Here is a 14,552-nt window from a genome sequence, read left to right as displayed (position 1 = left end):
CTCTAATATCATCGCCGTACTTTTAACACTACATAATGATGACTATAACATATACATTATTATTATTTTTTTATGAACACAACAGTACATGATACAAAAATATAAATTATAAAAAAATATTTTACTTTTATGGTGTTTACAATTGATAAACCTGTCTTCAGTGAAAATGTAACATATATACACTATGTGAATGACAAAATATGTAGTTCTCCTTGTTCATGGAAAAATTAAAATACACTTGTATGCATAAAGTAAACTATATATAAGTGCTTTGAAAGACAACTTTGATTTGCTATTAGTTTCATGGTTAAATCACAGGACCAAATATGGAAAATTCTACTGCAAAGCAACATTTTGTATTTATTGATTCAAAACTTAAAAAGTTAGATTTTTACACTACAGATGTCATGTTTAAACTAAAAAGCGTATTTGAAAATGGCGTAAAATGAGTGGAGGCTGGTTGGTTTAGGATTTCCTGTCTGTCCTACACCCACCCTTCCTAGGACTCTCTTTCTCAGGATACGTGCAGTTTGCTTAGCTGTTTCCACCCCGTCATCAGGGTCAAAAACACATTGTCATCAATATTATTTACAAATCAGCTAATACATGTCATTGTATGGATAACATATTCAGTTTGTAAATTTCATTGCTGAGTCCTATCTTAAGTGAGGCTGCATTACAGTTGTAACCACACTATGAATTTCTTATGAAATTTCTTATGAAAAACGTAATGCACTTAACCCCTAATGTAAAATTTATCTGGAAGTCTGTTAAGTATATCCAAGAGGGTCAAATTAAGAAATAGCTGAAAAGACCCAGCTAGGAAGGTTATGCTGATATCGCACTCATAATCTATATCGGTATGTGGACATCTCAACAGTTTAACATGCTTGTCTATATAATCCTAGGTACTACCCAAGGGACACCTCTACATTTGAACTCTTGTCTGATAAGTGACACTGAAAGTGTTCGACTTTAGTGTCTCTTAGGTTACACCTAGTAAGAAAGCCACAGATGAGGCTCACTATAATTTGTAAACTAATCTTTATAGATTTTACTATACAATATACATGAACTACAAACTATTCCTCTACATAATGTGTGATTTGAGTACTGAACAGATACCAAAAGATCTTTCCATGCAGTTAACAGGTACTAATCATGTGTGTATACACAACTAAGCCCTCACCCACACCCAAGATTTAATGCTGTACTTAAAATTTTAATATGACCAAAAATCACTGCATGACACATCACGGGAAAGATTTTTATTATTTAGAATTAAGTATCATCACATGTTCACATACAAAGATTTCCTACTAATAAATAATAGAAATAAGTGCATTATTTGAACTTGATATGCACTAACAAAGATATAAGACATACATGTAATCTTGACTTCCAAACATAGTTCATCCCATCCCTTCAAAGAAATACAAAACTCAAATATCAACGTTTAGTATATTTTAAAAGATCAAGATTTTTGCTAACACATGAAACAATTTTATCAATACATCATACATAATAAAAAAGAAAATTATAGTTGTTACTGTTATGCAACTCAGTTCATTTTTTCACTGGGACACATTCACCTAACTATACAAGCAGTAATACATTTACACTTGGCTCTCATGAGTCGTTGCAGATAGAAAGAGTGAATTCAACAATTATAACTTGGGAGAAAAAAAAAAAAAAAAAAAAAAGGCTTGTATGTATTTAAGTATGTAAAATATAACAAATTAAAAAGAAAATGAGTTTTATTATTTTTACGTGTACAAATTTTGTTCTAAAGCACTGTTTATTGAAGTTCAAATGTTGAGTTTGGTCTTTACTACTGACAGCGACATATCTTGTTTTCACACGCACTAGATAAAATGCCCTTGTTCGTTGCATATGTGGTGACTCAGGAAAATGTATACACTTTCTGATTTAACTCCACTGATGGGTAACCTGAATATGATGTGGGCTTACAAAAAGCTTTAGACATAAAACTGAACTATCCTATACAGTTATGCCAGCAGAAACTGTTGTAAAAATCTAAAATACGTAGCAGAGCGAGCCTTTTATTACACCATGTCTCCTCAAGAGAGGTACCTTGAGAGGCTACTGATTCAAGAAATTTAATTTCTTCTCCCTTTTATGCTCTGCATAAAAGAGGGCTTTTCACGCATGTTATTTAATGTTATCCAATTTTTGTAAAAACTGCGTACTGTATCATGTGGAAATAAAGTACAGTATTTATTTTTTTATTTCCCAGATGTCATATCACCCCTATAGATTTAGTGCTTCCCTCTAATTAAGATAAATAAAATTAGACCATGTATCACCCTAACTAGTACATCATCAAAACAAAGCTCAATAAAGCCTATTTAGGGTGAAACACTATCTAAAAAGAGGTTCGTTTTGCTACGTGTGTTTTGCATTCCTAGTTTGTTCTCTACTAGCCAGTCACTTCAGAAACCTTTGGATGCACATTCAAAATAGCACAGGTAAAAATTTTCACAAGCAAAAAGCAGACAAACGTGATACATTGAGTTTATTTTTTACAAATGAGGCCTGGCCACGGACCGGGCCCCGGGGGTGTTGACCCCCGGAACCCTCTCCAGGTATACTCCAGGTATACATAAAATGGATGGAGGCTGGTAAGGTTAGGTATGGGTGCTGGTTAAGTTAGGTATGGATGCTTAAGATTAGTTATGAATGCTGGTTAAGTTTAGTTATGGATGTTGGTTAAGTTAGGTATGGATACTGGTTAAGTTAGGTATGGATGCTGATTAAGTTAGGTATGGATGCTGATTAAGTTAGGTATGGATGCTGGTTAAGTTAGGTATGGATGTTGGTTAAGTTAGGCATGGATGCTGGTTAAGTTAGGTATGGATGCTGATTAAGTTAGGTATGGATGCTGGTTAAGTTAGGTATGGATGCTGGTTAAGTTAGGTATGGATGCTGGTTAAGTTAGGTATGGATGTTGCTTAAGTTAGGTATGGATGCTGGTTAAGTTAGGTATGGATGCTGATTAAGTTAGGTATGGATGCTGATTAAGTTAGGTATGGATGCTGGTTAAGTTAGGTATGGATGCTGGTTGATAGGTATGGATGTAGTTAATATTAAGTTAGGTATGGATGCTGGTTAAGTTAGGTGTGGATGCTAAATAAGTTAGTTATGGATGCTGGTCAGGTCAAGTTAATTATGGATGCTGGCTAGATCAGATGTGCCATTTTTTCTACTTTTCACTTGTGCCATTTTTAATATGCCATTTTAGCCTAAGATGAAAGCTTTGTACAAATGTGTTGCTCTGCTTAGTTCGCCTCTGTCAAGACGCTAAGGCCAAGATTTTCTGAACACTTTATAATGAAATGTGTATACATTTATGCGAGACACCATGCATGTAGTACTGTACACCTATCTCGTACTCTAACAACTCATTACAACAAAAGGTTAATATTAAAGGATAAACAATGAGAAATAATTACATACATATATTTGGTTTGAATCCGACTTTTCTTTGTATTACAAAATTATTTACTGTTGCAGTCAGTCATCCAGAAGTAACAATTGCACTAGTCATAGAGGGTAACTTAGAAAATAACCACAAAATTTATCCTAAATCAAATATACAAATCTATCTCAACATCTACAGGCATTTTTAAACACAAATATGAGGTCTAGTATTTCATGTAACAGAAGTTTCAGTTATATATGCACACATTAAAAACTTCACACGCACACACACATACACACATGCATCCTAACATCCTCTCACGAAAGATTTGTGCATAAATTTTCCATTCCCTTGCATTACCTTTTTTTTTGTAGTGTCACAAAAAGTCAACCCTCTATTAAACCATGTAAACGTACTCTGCTTCAGTCACAACAACTGACACATGTGATAATCATATTCATTTCATTTAGATATGAAAAACTACTACACACCAGTTATGTCAATAATTACATTTGTGACAGTAGTACACTTACCAGGCACAAGACCACCTGCTCAGCACGGCAGCCATGGCACCAACCATATACCTACCTTTTCCAATAGACAAGCAACAAGGAAAGCACAGATAAAAACACTAATCTCATAAGAGTTCACTTGTACCATCAGTACAAACTAAAATAAATGGACACAGATAATTGCCGTCCTTGCTATATAAAAATGTTGTACTCTACTCCACTACGAGGTTGGTGTGGTGGTGAGGGCCTTTGGTCCACCCCACATCAGCCCCATGCCCATGGGCTGCGCATCACCTCTAACTATCCCAATTACCTCTACCTGGAGCCAGGCAAAGTGAGTTGCTGACTTTCTGGTGGAGAACCTGCCTAGCAAGGGTCAGTAGGCCTACTGCAGTGCTCCTCCCCTCTTAAGTTCAAGCAGTGACACGGGTAGCCCTGGCAGCAGCTTGGGCCTCCCAAGTAACCTGAACAGCTTTACTGGTAAGGTTTACGACGATGCTGCTGCATTCGTTCTAGGGAGGCCGGGCGAGTCATGTGGACACCCGCTGCGAAGTACTCAGAATGGGCTGGAGCAAACACACTCTGGTGAGGTTGGAAGGTGCCGGCAGGAAGCCCCATTCCTGATGGGGACCAGTATGAGGTGGGAGCATAACCAGACGGAGATGACGAAGTGGTCTGGGTCAGCACCTGGGAAGGTGAAGTGGTGTGGTAGGTGACCAAGCCCTCACTGATGGTCACCTGAGGCTCGAATGGCATAGCTGGCATAGAAAGATCTCGGTGCAAGGGGAGCGGGGAATCGGCTTGCAGCCGCACCCCTGCCCCCAGTGCCGCCTCTGCCGGTATACGAGCGTGAATACCACCCGCCGTCTGTGTCACAGTGAGAGACATGGGTTGGGATGCCACCTGGACGCCAGTGTGGCCACTGTGGGACACCACTACGGATATGGGCGGTAACTGTTGTTGGGTTGTAGCCAGGTCCATTACTTCATCCTGTGGAGCAACGTCCTTGTCCCGTGCTGCCAGTGCCTCCTGCAAGATATCCTCTCTGCCCTCTCGTGCACTATCGCCACTACTCATCACGCCAGATGACAATGCGGTGACACCTCCTACCTTATCTTTCTTGTCTTTCTTTTGTGGCAGTTTGCGAATTGTCACTTCTGACTCGTTGATATTGGCCACATTAATACCATCGGGAAGAGATGCAATGCCTTTCTTTTTACGTGGCGTCCTTATACCTTTGCGTCGTGTGCGCTGCTGCACCTGGCGCAACTCATCCTCTGTGAGTGGAGTGACAGTGATGGCCTTCAACTTACTCTCGAGCACGTTCTTGACGTCGGCCTCGGTGATCTCGCCGCGTTTGGCAGCGGGCAGGTGACGCTTGAACACGTGGCGCCGCAGGTTGCGAGCCTGCTTGATGATGCCCATACACAGCGGACACTTCATGGGGCGGTCCGACGGCGCTGTAGCCTGCACAGCGTTAGCGATTGCCATCAAGGCGGACACATCTGAAAAGAGACGGCGGGCGGGGGTGAAAACGGGGAGAGGCGCCAGGAGGCAGCTGCACACCTACACTACACAACACTACCCAGGGCCTTGCGTCAGAACACTACAGTACACACGGTCCAGGATCCCACCCGCAGTGTACCTCACCGTGGGTGGCATCCACTCCACTGCCGCCATCACTGCCACTGTACCATACCCTGCACTGCACGCCTACCGTATTAAGATCAACCCATTATACTGAGATCAACCCATTATCACACGCACCACACAAAGATACCTACCATTTTGACCAAAGTTTCCTTGTGTTTGGATACAATATTACAGAATTAAAACCAATGTAGCTAGTTGCAGTTTTATTCATATGAAAACTTGTGTATATACACATTAGATGGGGCAAAACATATTTACAAAAAAAAAAAAACTTACATGAAATGAGTGTTATCACTATAAAGTTTTGTAGGTAGCAATTAAAATGAATTGGCACTGATCTACGCTTGGTGAGAATCCTCAGCGTCCTACCTTATGCTCTAAAGCTTTAGAAATGAGTGTTAGGCAGGCCTTATAACAAGTTACTTGAGACTGATGAGGGAACTAGAGACATGAGGTGAGGCCAGGCCTCGCCTCCACATCTACAAGAAACACATGGGGGCGCTCTTCTACCACAACCCGAGAGGAAATTGTCTTTGTAAAGTCAGTGGTCACTTTTATTGTCAATGTGTTGCAGATAGGCTTTAGTGAACGGTACTTTATCTAACCGTCGCACTGACAGCCTCCCAACTGTCATGTCACCTCCCTAACGCCGTGCCCTGCGGCCAGTTATGCAAAGAGGGAAGGTTCTGCCTTCAGTGACTGATAAAGAGTTAGTATGGACAGCATGGGAGGCTATGGTTTTATCTTGCGTGAGTGGACGCGGGTGTGAGCACAGCGAGTCTGAAGGTTGGTGTAGACATGGCCGCACACAGAGCAGGTCCCCGCCAGCCCCGCCGCGTGCTTCTGATGTACGTGACGGGAGCGACTCTGCCGGTTGGTGAAGCACTTATCACAGAAGGGGCATAAGTAGGTCTTGGGCCGCAGCACCACCCGTGGGTACCAGACGGCGTCCCCGCCACAACCACTGTCGCCACCGCAAACACCGCCACCTGCAAGAGACACGGCGTAAGGGCGGATGGCGGCCTCACAGCGTGAGACTCTAGCAAGCAGCAGCAGCAGCAACCAGGCCAGGAACCGCCAACCATGGAGGAGGGAGGGGTAGGGAGCTAGGCTACGGCATAAGAACCTCATCATCATCATCATCATCATGCACAGAGATAAAAAATTAAACCCTCAGAGGATAATGCTATCGGAATCTGCCTCACATTCAACACCTCAACCTCTACACCCGTTACTGGCCATAAACCTACTGATCACGCAACACATAAACATGAAAGTTCCTCTTACTATTGCCAACATTGTGACGAACTCATGAGAATATTCTTCACTTCATAACTTCCGTATATACACAATATTTGATATGAATTCTCTAGTAAAATAATTTACTGAAGGTCCCTTTACTTCACAACAATGCCCCTAACATGAAATTGGTTAGAATTATTTAGATAGAGATTTTAAAATCGTGTAACATTATTATTATTATATTAAAAACAAGCGCTAAACCCCTACGGGTCATGCAGCTCATGTAACTGTGCATACAAATAATCATGGGAGATCGAACCGGCGTCCGCCAGGTGGCTATCCATACCTCTGCGTCATGAAGGCTAATATTTTAATTTTTTTTTTACGAAGTGGGACATTTAGCATAAGGCATAATGGAGGTTCAAGTGAGAAGGCCTAATGTAGTGATCCTCCATTCTTATGTTCTTCTGCACTCTCTTCCAGCAGGGTTCACCCGGTTACAAGTGTAGAGGTGTTGGGGGAGATGTCATCTGGTAGACCCGGGTTCAACTCCACATAATGTCTTAGTTAAACACTACCATTAGCATGGTGATATATAATAGAGGAATTATGAAAAAAAAAAAATGTGCACACACGCTCACACACCAGAACACAAGGGTTAAGATAAACACACAGTCACGCTAAACACACACACATACAAAAACATACACACAAAATACACGCACAAACAAAACAACCCCAGGTACATAAAAACACACAAATACATATATTAAATACAGGTACATACGCAAAACACAGGCACATACACATATACAAAAAATAAAAACCTTCACACAAAGACACACACATACAAAAACCTTCACACAAAGACATACACAAAACATACACCTAGGTATATACAAAGACCAAACTGACGTATACGCAATAGACAGTCACATATGTAAAACACACGCACGAACAATACTGAAACAGCTCATACGTACATATACATGTGTACACAAACACCTACACTGTGTAAATACACACGCATACATACAAAATGCACACATGTATAAGATCCAAAATATATACCCACGCACACCCCTTCTTAACACGCACACACCAGCATAGCTCTTTTTATTGCCACGAACAAGCTTCTTCTCGCACGCATTCTCTCTCTCTCTCTCTCTCTCTCTCTCACACACACACACACTCATCCAAGGTATATCAAAGGTATCCTGTGACGTCTGAATATAAAATACTTCACACTGGATATAGGGGGTTGCTCTGGTTGTCATGTTGACAGCCTTGCACTTGCTCCTTACTCAGTTATATAAAGAACTCATTGGGATATTTCCCTGACGTCCTGAAGGATCAGGAGCCACGCATGCAAGCGTGATCACTCTGCAATAATTGAAACGCTTGCCAGGTTTTCGTTATAAAACATACATTTGCCTGGGACATGCCTGTGACCGGTTTTAAGGGAAATGACGCCAGGCTTGTTGACTAATTAAGCAGTATACAACTTTTTTTCCAATTGTAATTCTCTATAATGTGTGCTTGTATACACTTGACAATTAATACTGCTGTATTATATTATATGCCGGTGTATCGTGAAATATGAGCTATTGTGTTCTATATACTTCTATATATAAGTCGTATGTATTATGAAATGTAAAAGTTTGAACCATTAATAAAAATAATATAAAAATGCTAAAAGTATGATGAATGACATTTTATTTATCCTCTTTCTTGAACTCATTTCCTTTATAGAGAACATTTATCACGGTAACTCTCCTGTGTTGACTACACCTGCACTCCAACTTTTAACACACACACACACCATATGTATGTATGTATGTATGTATATATATATATATATATATATATATATATTATTGATGTTACATAAGATTATGTAAATTCTGGTAAAAGAGGCATTCATGGTGTAAATAAAAGAGCGTTAGGAATATCTTATTTATTTAAAGTATACATACCATAGTAACATCACAGACTACAAAGAATGAGATCTGGCACTTAAAGCAATGTCTTACAAAGGTTCACTACTACAAGCATTCTGGGTATACAAAATATAACTACTCTGGATCTGGAATGCTCTGTTACAGTGTGCATAAGGAACCTGTGTCGCGCTACGGAGGCAACAATCCAAGACTAGCACAACTTTGGCCACCACGTGGGTCCCAAGCGCTTCTAAACTGGCAGTATGTAAGCATGTGGGAGTCTACACCAAGTCTGTACTACAGCTACGGAGGCGGGGCTACCTTCCCCGCCACACTCACGCCTGATCAGTGGGCACTTCCTGTTGCAGCTGATGGTGTTGTTGGTGCAGCATGTCCATCAAGGTTTTGTCTGGGGCAGCCCAGGCCTGCTGCTGGGGGGGTGGACCTCGGGGCCGTCGCCGATCAGAGTGAGCCACTGACCGGTGTGTGATCAGACAATTGCGATTTTTACACACCTTTCCACAGATGTCGCAGGTGACTGTTGCACCCGGCTGCAGGTGCTGGTCCCGCAGGTGTCGGGTCATGGAACCACGATTCGAGAATGACTTGAAACAGAACATGCACTGGTTGTCTGGGGGTGCGGCACCTGGCCCCCCAGTATGCTGCTGCCCAGGAGGGGGCGGCCAGGGAAATCCCCCCGCGAAGGCCCCCAAGGGGGGGGTATGATGGCCCTGGGTGGGCGGTGCGGGCAGACCCATGGGGGCCTCACATTCTGGGTCCTCGCGGCCTGTAAGATGAGAGACGCCCGTGAGTGATGCCACTGCCTGCTACACACACACTAACACTCCACTACAGGGCAAGGCTACTTCCCTACACCCGTCCCCGTCACCCATGTTGTGGTGCCAACACCACCCATCACCCCCGCCCATCCCTGGCCCCGCTCCACCGCGCCCCGCGCCCCGTCACATGAACTGTTGATACGCTCGCTGTATGTCTCCCCCCACGGCACCCAGGGCACTCTCTCCCTCACTGCTCTCTCCGATGGCTGTCACGGAGATGGGTGGCAGCGGAGACGTGGTGGTGCTGGTCACGGGCGTGGTGGGCGGCAGGGGCGTGGTATGGTGGGTGGAGAAGGAGTGGTGGTGGGCAGCAGAGTGGGCCGCCAGGAGGAGGGCAGGGTGGGTGTCGTAGCGGATGTCGGTGGGCAGCAGAGGTCGATGCAACATGCTCTTGTGCTTGATCAGTGCCCCGCGGTTCTTGCACCACTTGCCACACACCTCACACGGTAACGACCCGGGGTCCACGTGTTTGTCGCGTTCGTGCCGCTTGCGACTCCCAACAGTGGAAAACGCTTTGCCACAAAAGCCGCAGCTGCGGCACGACTCACATGTACAGTGACTCGGGTGCGGCTCCCAACCCGCGACGATCTTGCGCTCTGCAAAAAGAGAGAACAGCTCTTACGCCCTGGCCTGCAGATGGCCTGTAGGCCGCCCACAGACTGCGTGTATCCACACCGCAGGCTCTTCCCCCCGCCCCGCCCACCACCACCACCACCACCATCACTACCCTCACACCACCACCACCACCACCACCACCACCACCCCTTATACCTCAACCAAAGGATTACACGTTCAAAACACGTAACGTCCGAAATGCAACTGGAAAAAGCAAAACCATTTACAAATTAAAACATTGTTTTAATGAGCCTAGTCTTCCGAAGCACTCTACCAATGCACCAGCATATGATATATATATATATATATATATATATATATATATATATATATATATATATATATATATATATATATATATATATATATATATATATATATATATATATATATAAACAAAATTGTACAACGATAATTCATGCCCAAGTCAATGAAAAGTTTACTAATATCAGGTAATGGAAGCCACAGTGACACTGGTGTGTCTTCGCCTTCAATCTAGACGAAGAGAACTCTGAGGGTGTGATCGCCCCCAGCGGCGATCACACCCGTAATTATTAACAGGTAGGGAGTCTTCCATTAATAGCATTTGTAATTTGATTAAAAATGTTCAATTTATTAAATATATATATATATATATATATATATATATATATATATATATATATATATATATATATATATATATATGGTAATGAAATCACGAAACAAGTGATTTTAAATCATTCATTTACCAAACTGCGGCAGGCCAGGATTCGACCTTACGAACTTTGTACCGCCTCCAGAGACAGCACAGTGTAGGCATCACCTTACCTCTGCGCCACCGATCCTACATTGGTGGCGCAGTGGTAAGGTGATGCGTACATTGTGCTGTCTCTGAAGGTGGTACAAGGTTCGTAGGGTCGAATCCTGGAATGCCGCACTTTGGTAAATAATATATATATATATATATATATATATATATATATATATATATATATATATATATATATATATATATATATATATAATATATATATTATATATATATTATATATATGCAATAAGATCACAGTAAACAGGTGATTTTAAAATATGCAAAACAACCACTGTGAAAGAGTAGTGAAATTCCAAGCGCTTTCGTGACTACTCAAATGAAAAGTTCATAGTTCCTTGACAATGTGAGTAGTCACGAAAGCGCTTGGAATTTCGCTACTCTTTTATAGTGGTTGTTTTGCATATATATATATATATATATATATATATATATATATATATATATATATATATATATATATATATATATATATATATATATATATATATATATATATATTCACATGCATACACATGTGTTTGAGCATGTATACAGATAACATTTATACAAACACGTACCGGAACTTTAAAGTATATCACAAAATCATTTTTTTAGAACACTGATCAACACTATGGGGTTTAGTAGATAATGAAGAGTGAGGCTGGGAGGTGCAGCAACTGGTACACACGACACTGGTTGACCTCTCTCCCTCTCACATATACAGACATACCAGGTGTAGGAAGAGCAGTGGCTGGTACACAACACTGACTGATCTCTCTCTCTCTCTCTCTCTAACACACACACACACACACACACACACACACACACACAACTAACACACACACACACAACTAACACACACACACACACACACACACACAGAGCAGTCTAATTTACAGCTTCATGAAAAATACATACAGTATTTTAGAAATCTGACCTACAGACTTCCGAGGCTGGATGTGTGTGCATGTGTATGTGTACTCACCTATATGTGGTTTACATGGAGGGCCTACCTGGAGGGCATTCCGGGGATCAAAGCCCCCGTGACCCGGTCCACGACCAGGCCTTCCGGTGGATCAGGGCCTGATCAACGAGGCTGTTACTGCTGGCCGCACGTAGTCAAACGTACGAATCACAACCCGGCTGATCCGGCACCAACTTTAAGCATCTGTTCAGCTTCCTCTTGAAGGCAGCCAGTGGCCTATTGGTAATTCCCCTTATGCATGGTGGGAGGCTGTTGAACCGTCTTGGGCCTCGGACACTTATGGTGTTTTCTCTTAGTGTACCAATGGCGCCCCTATTTTCATTTTTCATTGGGGGTATTTTGCACCGCCTGCCTAATCTTTTACTTTCGTAGGGAGTGATTTCTGCGTGCAGATTCGTGACCATTCCTTCTAGGATTTTTCAAGTGTAGATTATGATGTACATCTCTCGCCTGCGTTCCAGTGAGTACAAGTGCTTCCAAGTGTTCCCAGTAGTTGAGGTGCTTGATGGAACTTATATATGCAGTAAAGGTTCTTTGTACACTTTCTAGATCTGCAATTTCACCTGCTTTGAACGGAGATGTTAATTAACGTACAGCAATATTCCAGCCTAGAGAGAACAAGTGATTTGAAAAGGATCATCGCTGGCTTGGTATCTTTTGTCTTGAATGTTCTCATTATTCATCCTATTATTTTCTTTGCAATTGTGATCGTGACACTGTTGTGATCCCTGGTTGCAGGGGTCGAGTCACAGCTCCTGGCCCCGAGTCACAGCTCATGTGTGTGTGTGTGTACTCACCTATATGGGGCTGCAGGGGCCAAGTCCCAGCTCCTGGTCCAACCTCTCAACTTGTCCCATGCCAGATTCACTCCTAGCCTCGTGGGCCTTATCGTACCTGCTTTAAAGCTATGAACAGAGCCTGCATCCACCACTTTACCAAGATCTTTCCACTTCCTGACCACCCTGAGATTGAAGAAATACTTCCTGACATCCTCGTACGTCATGTGTGTCTTTAACTGTGTACTCGAGTTCCTGTTTCTCGCCTCTCTAACAGCCTGTCCCCGGCTACACTATTAGTTCCTCCGAGTATTTTGTATTTTGTTATCATATCTTCCTCGGTTCTTCTATCCTTCAGCCTCTACTCAGTTCGCATCTCTTAACTCAGCAATAAGCCTTGTTGCGTATTTCTGAACTTTCTTCAGTTTTTTAACATGCTTTCACAGGTGTGGGTTCCATACTGAGTGCTGTGTACTCCAAAACAGGCTTGACATATATTGTATACAGTGCCCGGAAAGATTCCTTGTCGAGATTCATAAAGGTCACGCTTAGATTTGTCAGGCGGTAATTGGTCGCAGAGTTTATTCGATTGATGTGAGCCTCTGGCGAAATGCTAGGCACTATGCTCACCCCTTGGTCTTTCTCTCTGAGCTACGTCTGCAACCTCTGAACCCCGAGACTGTTCACCCTGCCCGGTCTTCTGCCCCCTCCCCCGATCTTCATGACCTTGCTGGGGATGAATTTAAGCAGCCAGTTATATGGTCAATCTTGGTGGAGTTTGCCAGCTCCATTTGCAACCTTTGCCTGTCCTCGTTTATTTTTAATCTTCTCATATGTTTTACATCATTAGTAAATAGGGACACTTCTCTCACCTGGAATATTCACATAAACCAGAAACAGTACTGACCCTAATACCGATCCCCGTGGCACTCAGCCTGTTACACTTCCCCATTCTGACATTTCTTCCAAGACATCACTCTTGGATCCACCGGAGTACGCTCCCTGTTATTCCTGCCTGCACCTCAACTTTGTACCCCCGTCTCATGTTGGGTACTGTATCAAATACCTCATTGCAGTCTAAAAAAAATGCAATTAACCCAACTCTCTCTACCGTTACTCTGTCACAGAATTCCAACAGGTTAGTAAGACAGGATTTACCATCTCTGAACCGGTGCTGGTTATCCTTTATGAAACCATTACTTTCCACGTGCTCTACCATTCTCCATTAGCTTGTAGGACTATGTATGTCAGAGAAACTGGCCTGTAGTTAACGTTTCCTGCCTGCCTCCTTGAATATAGGTACTACATTCACTGTCTTCCAGATCTCTGGCAACTGTCCTGTGTTCATTATGTGTGTATGTGAAGGGGGGGGGATGCAAGCAAACGATATATACAGTACAACATTGAACAGTTACACAATGACCAAAATGTATTATTATTATTATTATTATTATTATTATTATTATTATTATATCTAAGGGAAGCGCTAAACCCGTAGGGGTCATGTAGCTCCAGGGGAAACGAGAGGCAGTCAGGTATTATCGGAGGACGAGACCCCTCACCACCATCAGGGAAGCTCCCTTCACAGGCCAAGACGGAGGAGAAACACATCTTTGTCATTGGTAAACAGATCAATAAAGACCTCGGTTCCTACCAGGGCTCCTTTAATGACGCACTTTTGATCCAAGGAATTGAAGCTACCCTCCCTTCGTTGGATCAGACCTGATTATCCGCCATTCTCCAGGCGGGGCATGA

The 14,552-nt window shown here is 42.5% G+C and overlaps 1 protein-coding gene across 4 annotated transcripts in view; it reads right to left on the bottom strand.

The window, feature by feature from the left end:
• Positions 1–106: 106 nt before the first annotated feature.
• Positions 107–14,552, bottom strand: part of LOC128701119 (protein abrupt) — a 301,933-nt gene continuing 287,487 nt past the window's right edge. For all 4 annotated transcript variants that reach the window (XM_053794689.2, XM_053794687.2, XM_053794690.2 and 1 more), the window contains exon 7: positions 107–5,459. In XM_053794689.2, the coding sequence (XP_053650664.1) occupies positions 4,429–5,459 (1,031 nt within the window). In that variant the 3' untranslated portion in view covers positions 107–4,428. The remainder of the gene's footprint in view (positions 5,460–14,552) is intronic.

The sequence above is a fragment of the Cherax quadricarinatus genome, chromosome 73 (genome assembly GCF_038502225.1).
Source record: "Cherax quadricarinatus isolate ZL_2023a chromosome 73, ASM3850222v1, whole genome shotgun sequence".
In the NCBI taxonomy this organism is placed as follows: Eukaryota; Metazoa; Arthropoda; class Malacostraca; order Decapoda; family Parastacidae; genus Cherax; species Cherax quadricarinatus.
This window is presented reverse-complemented; position numbering and strand designations above follow the sequence as displayed.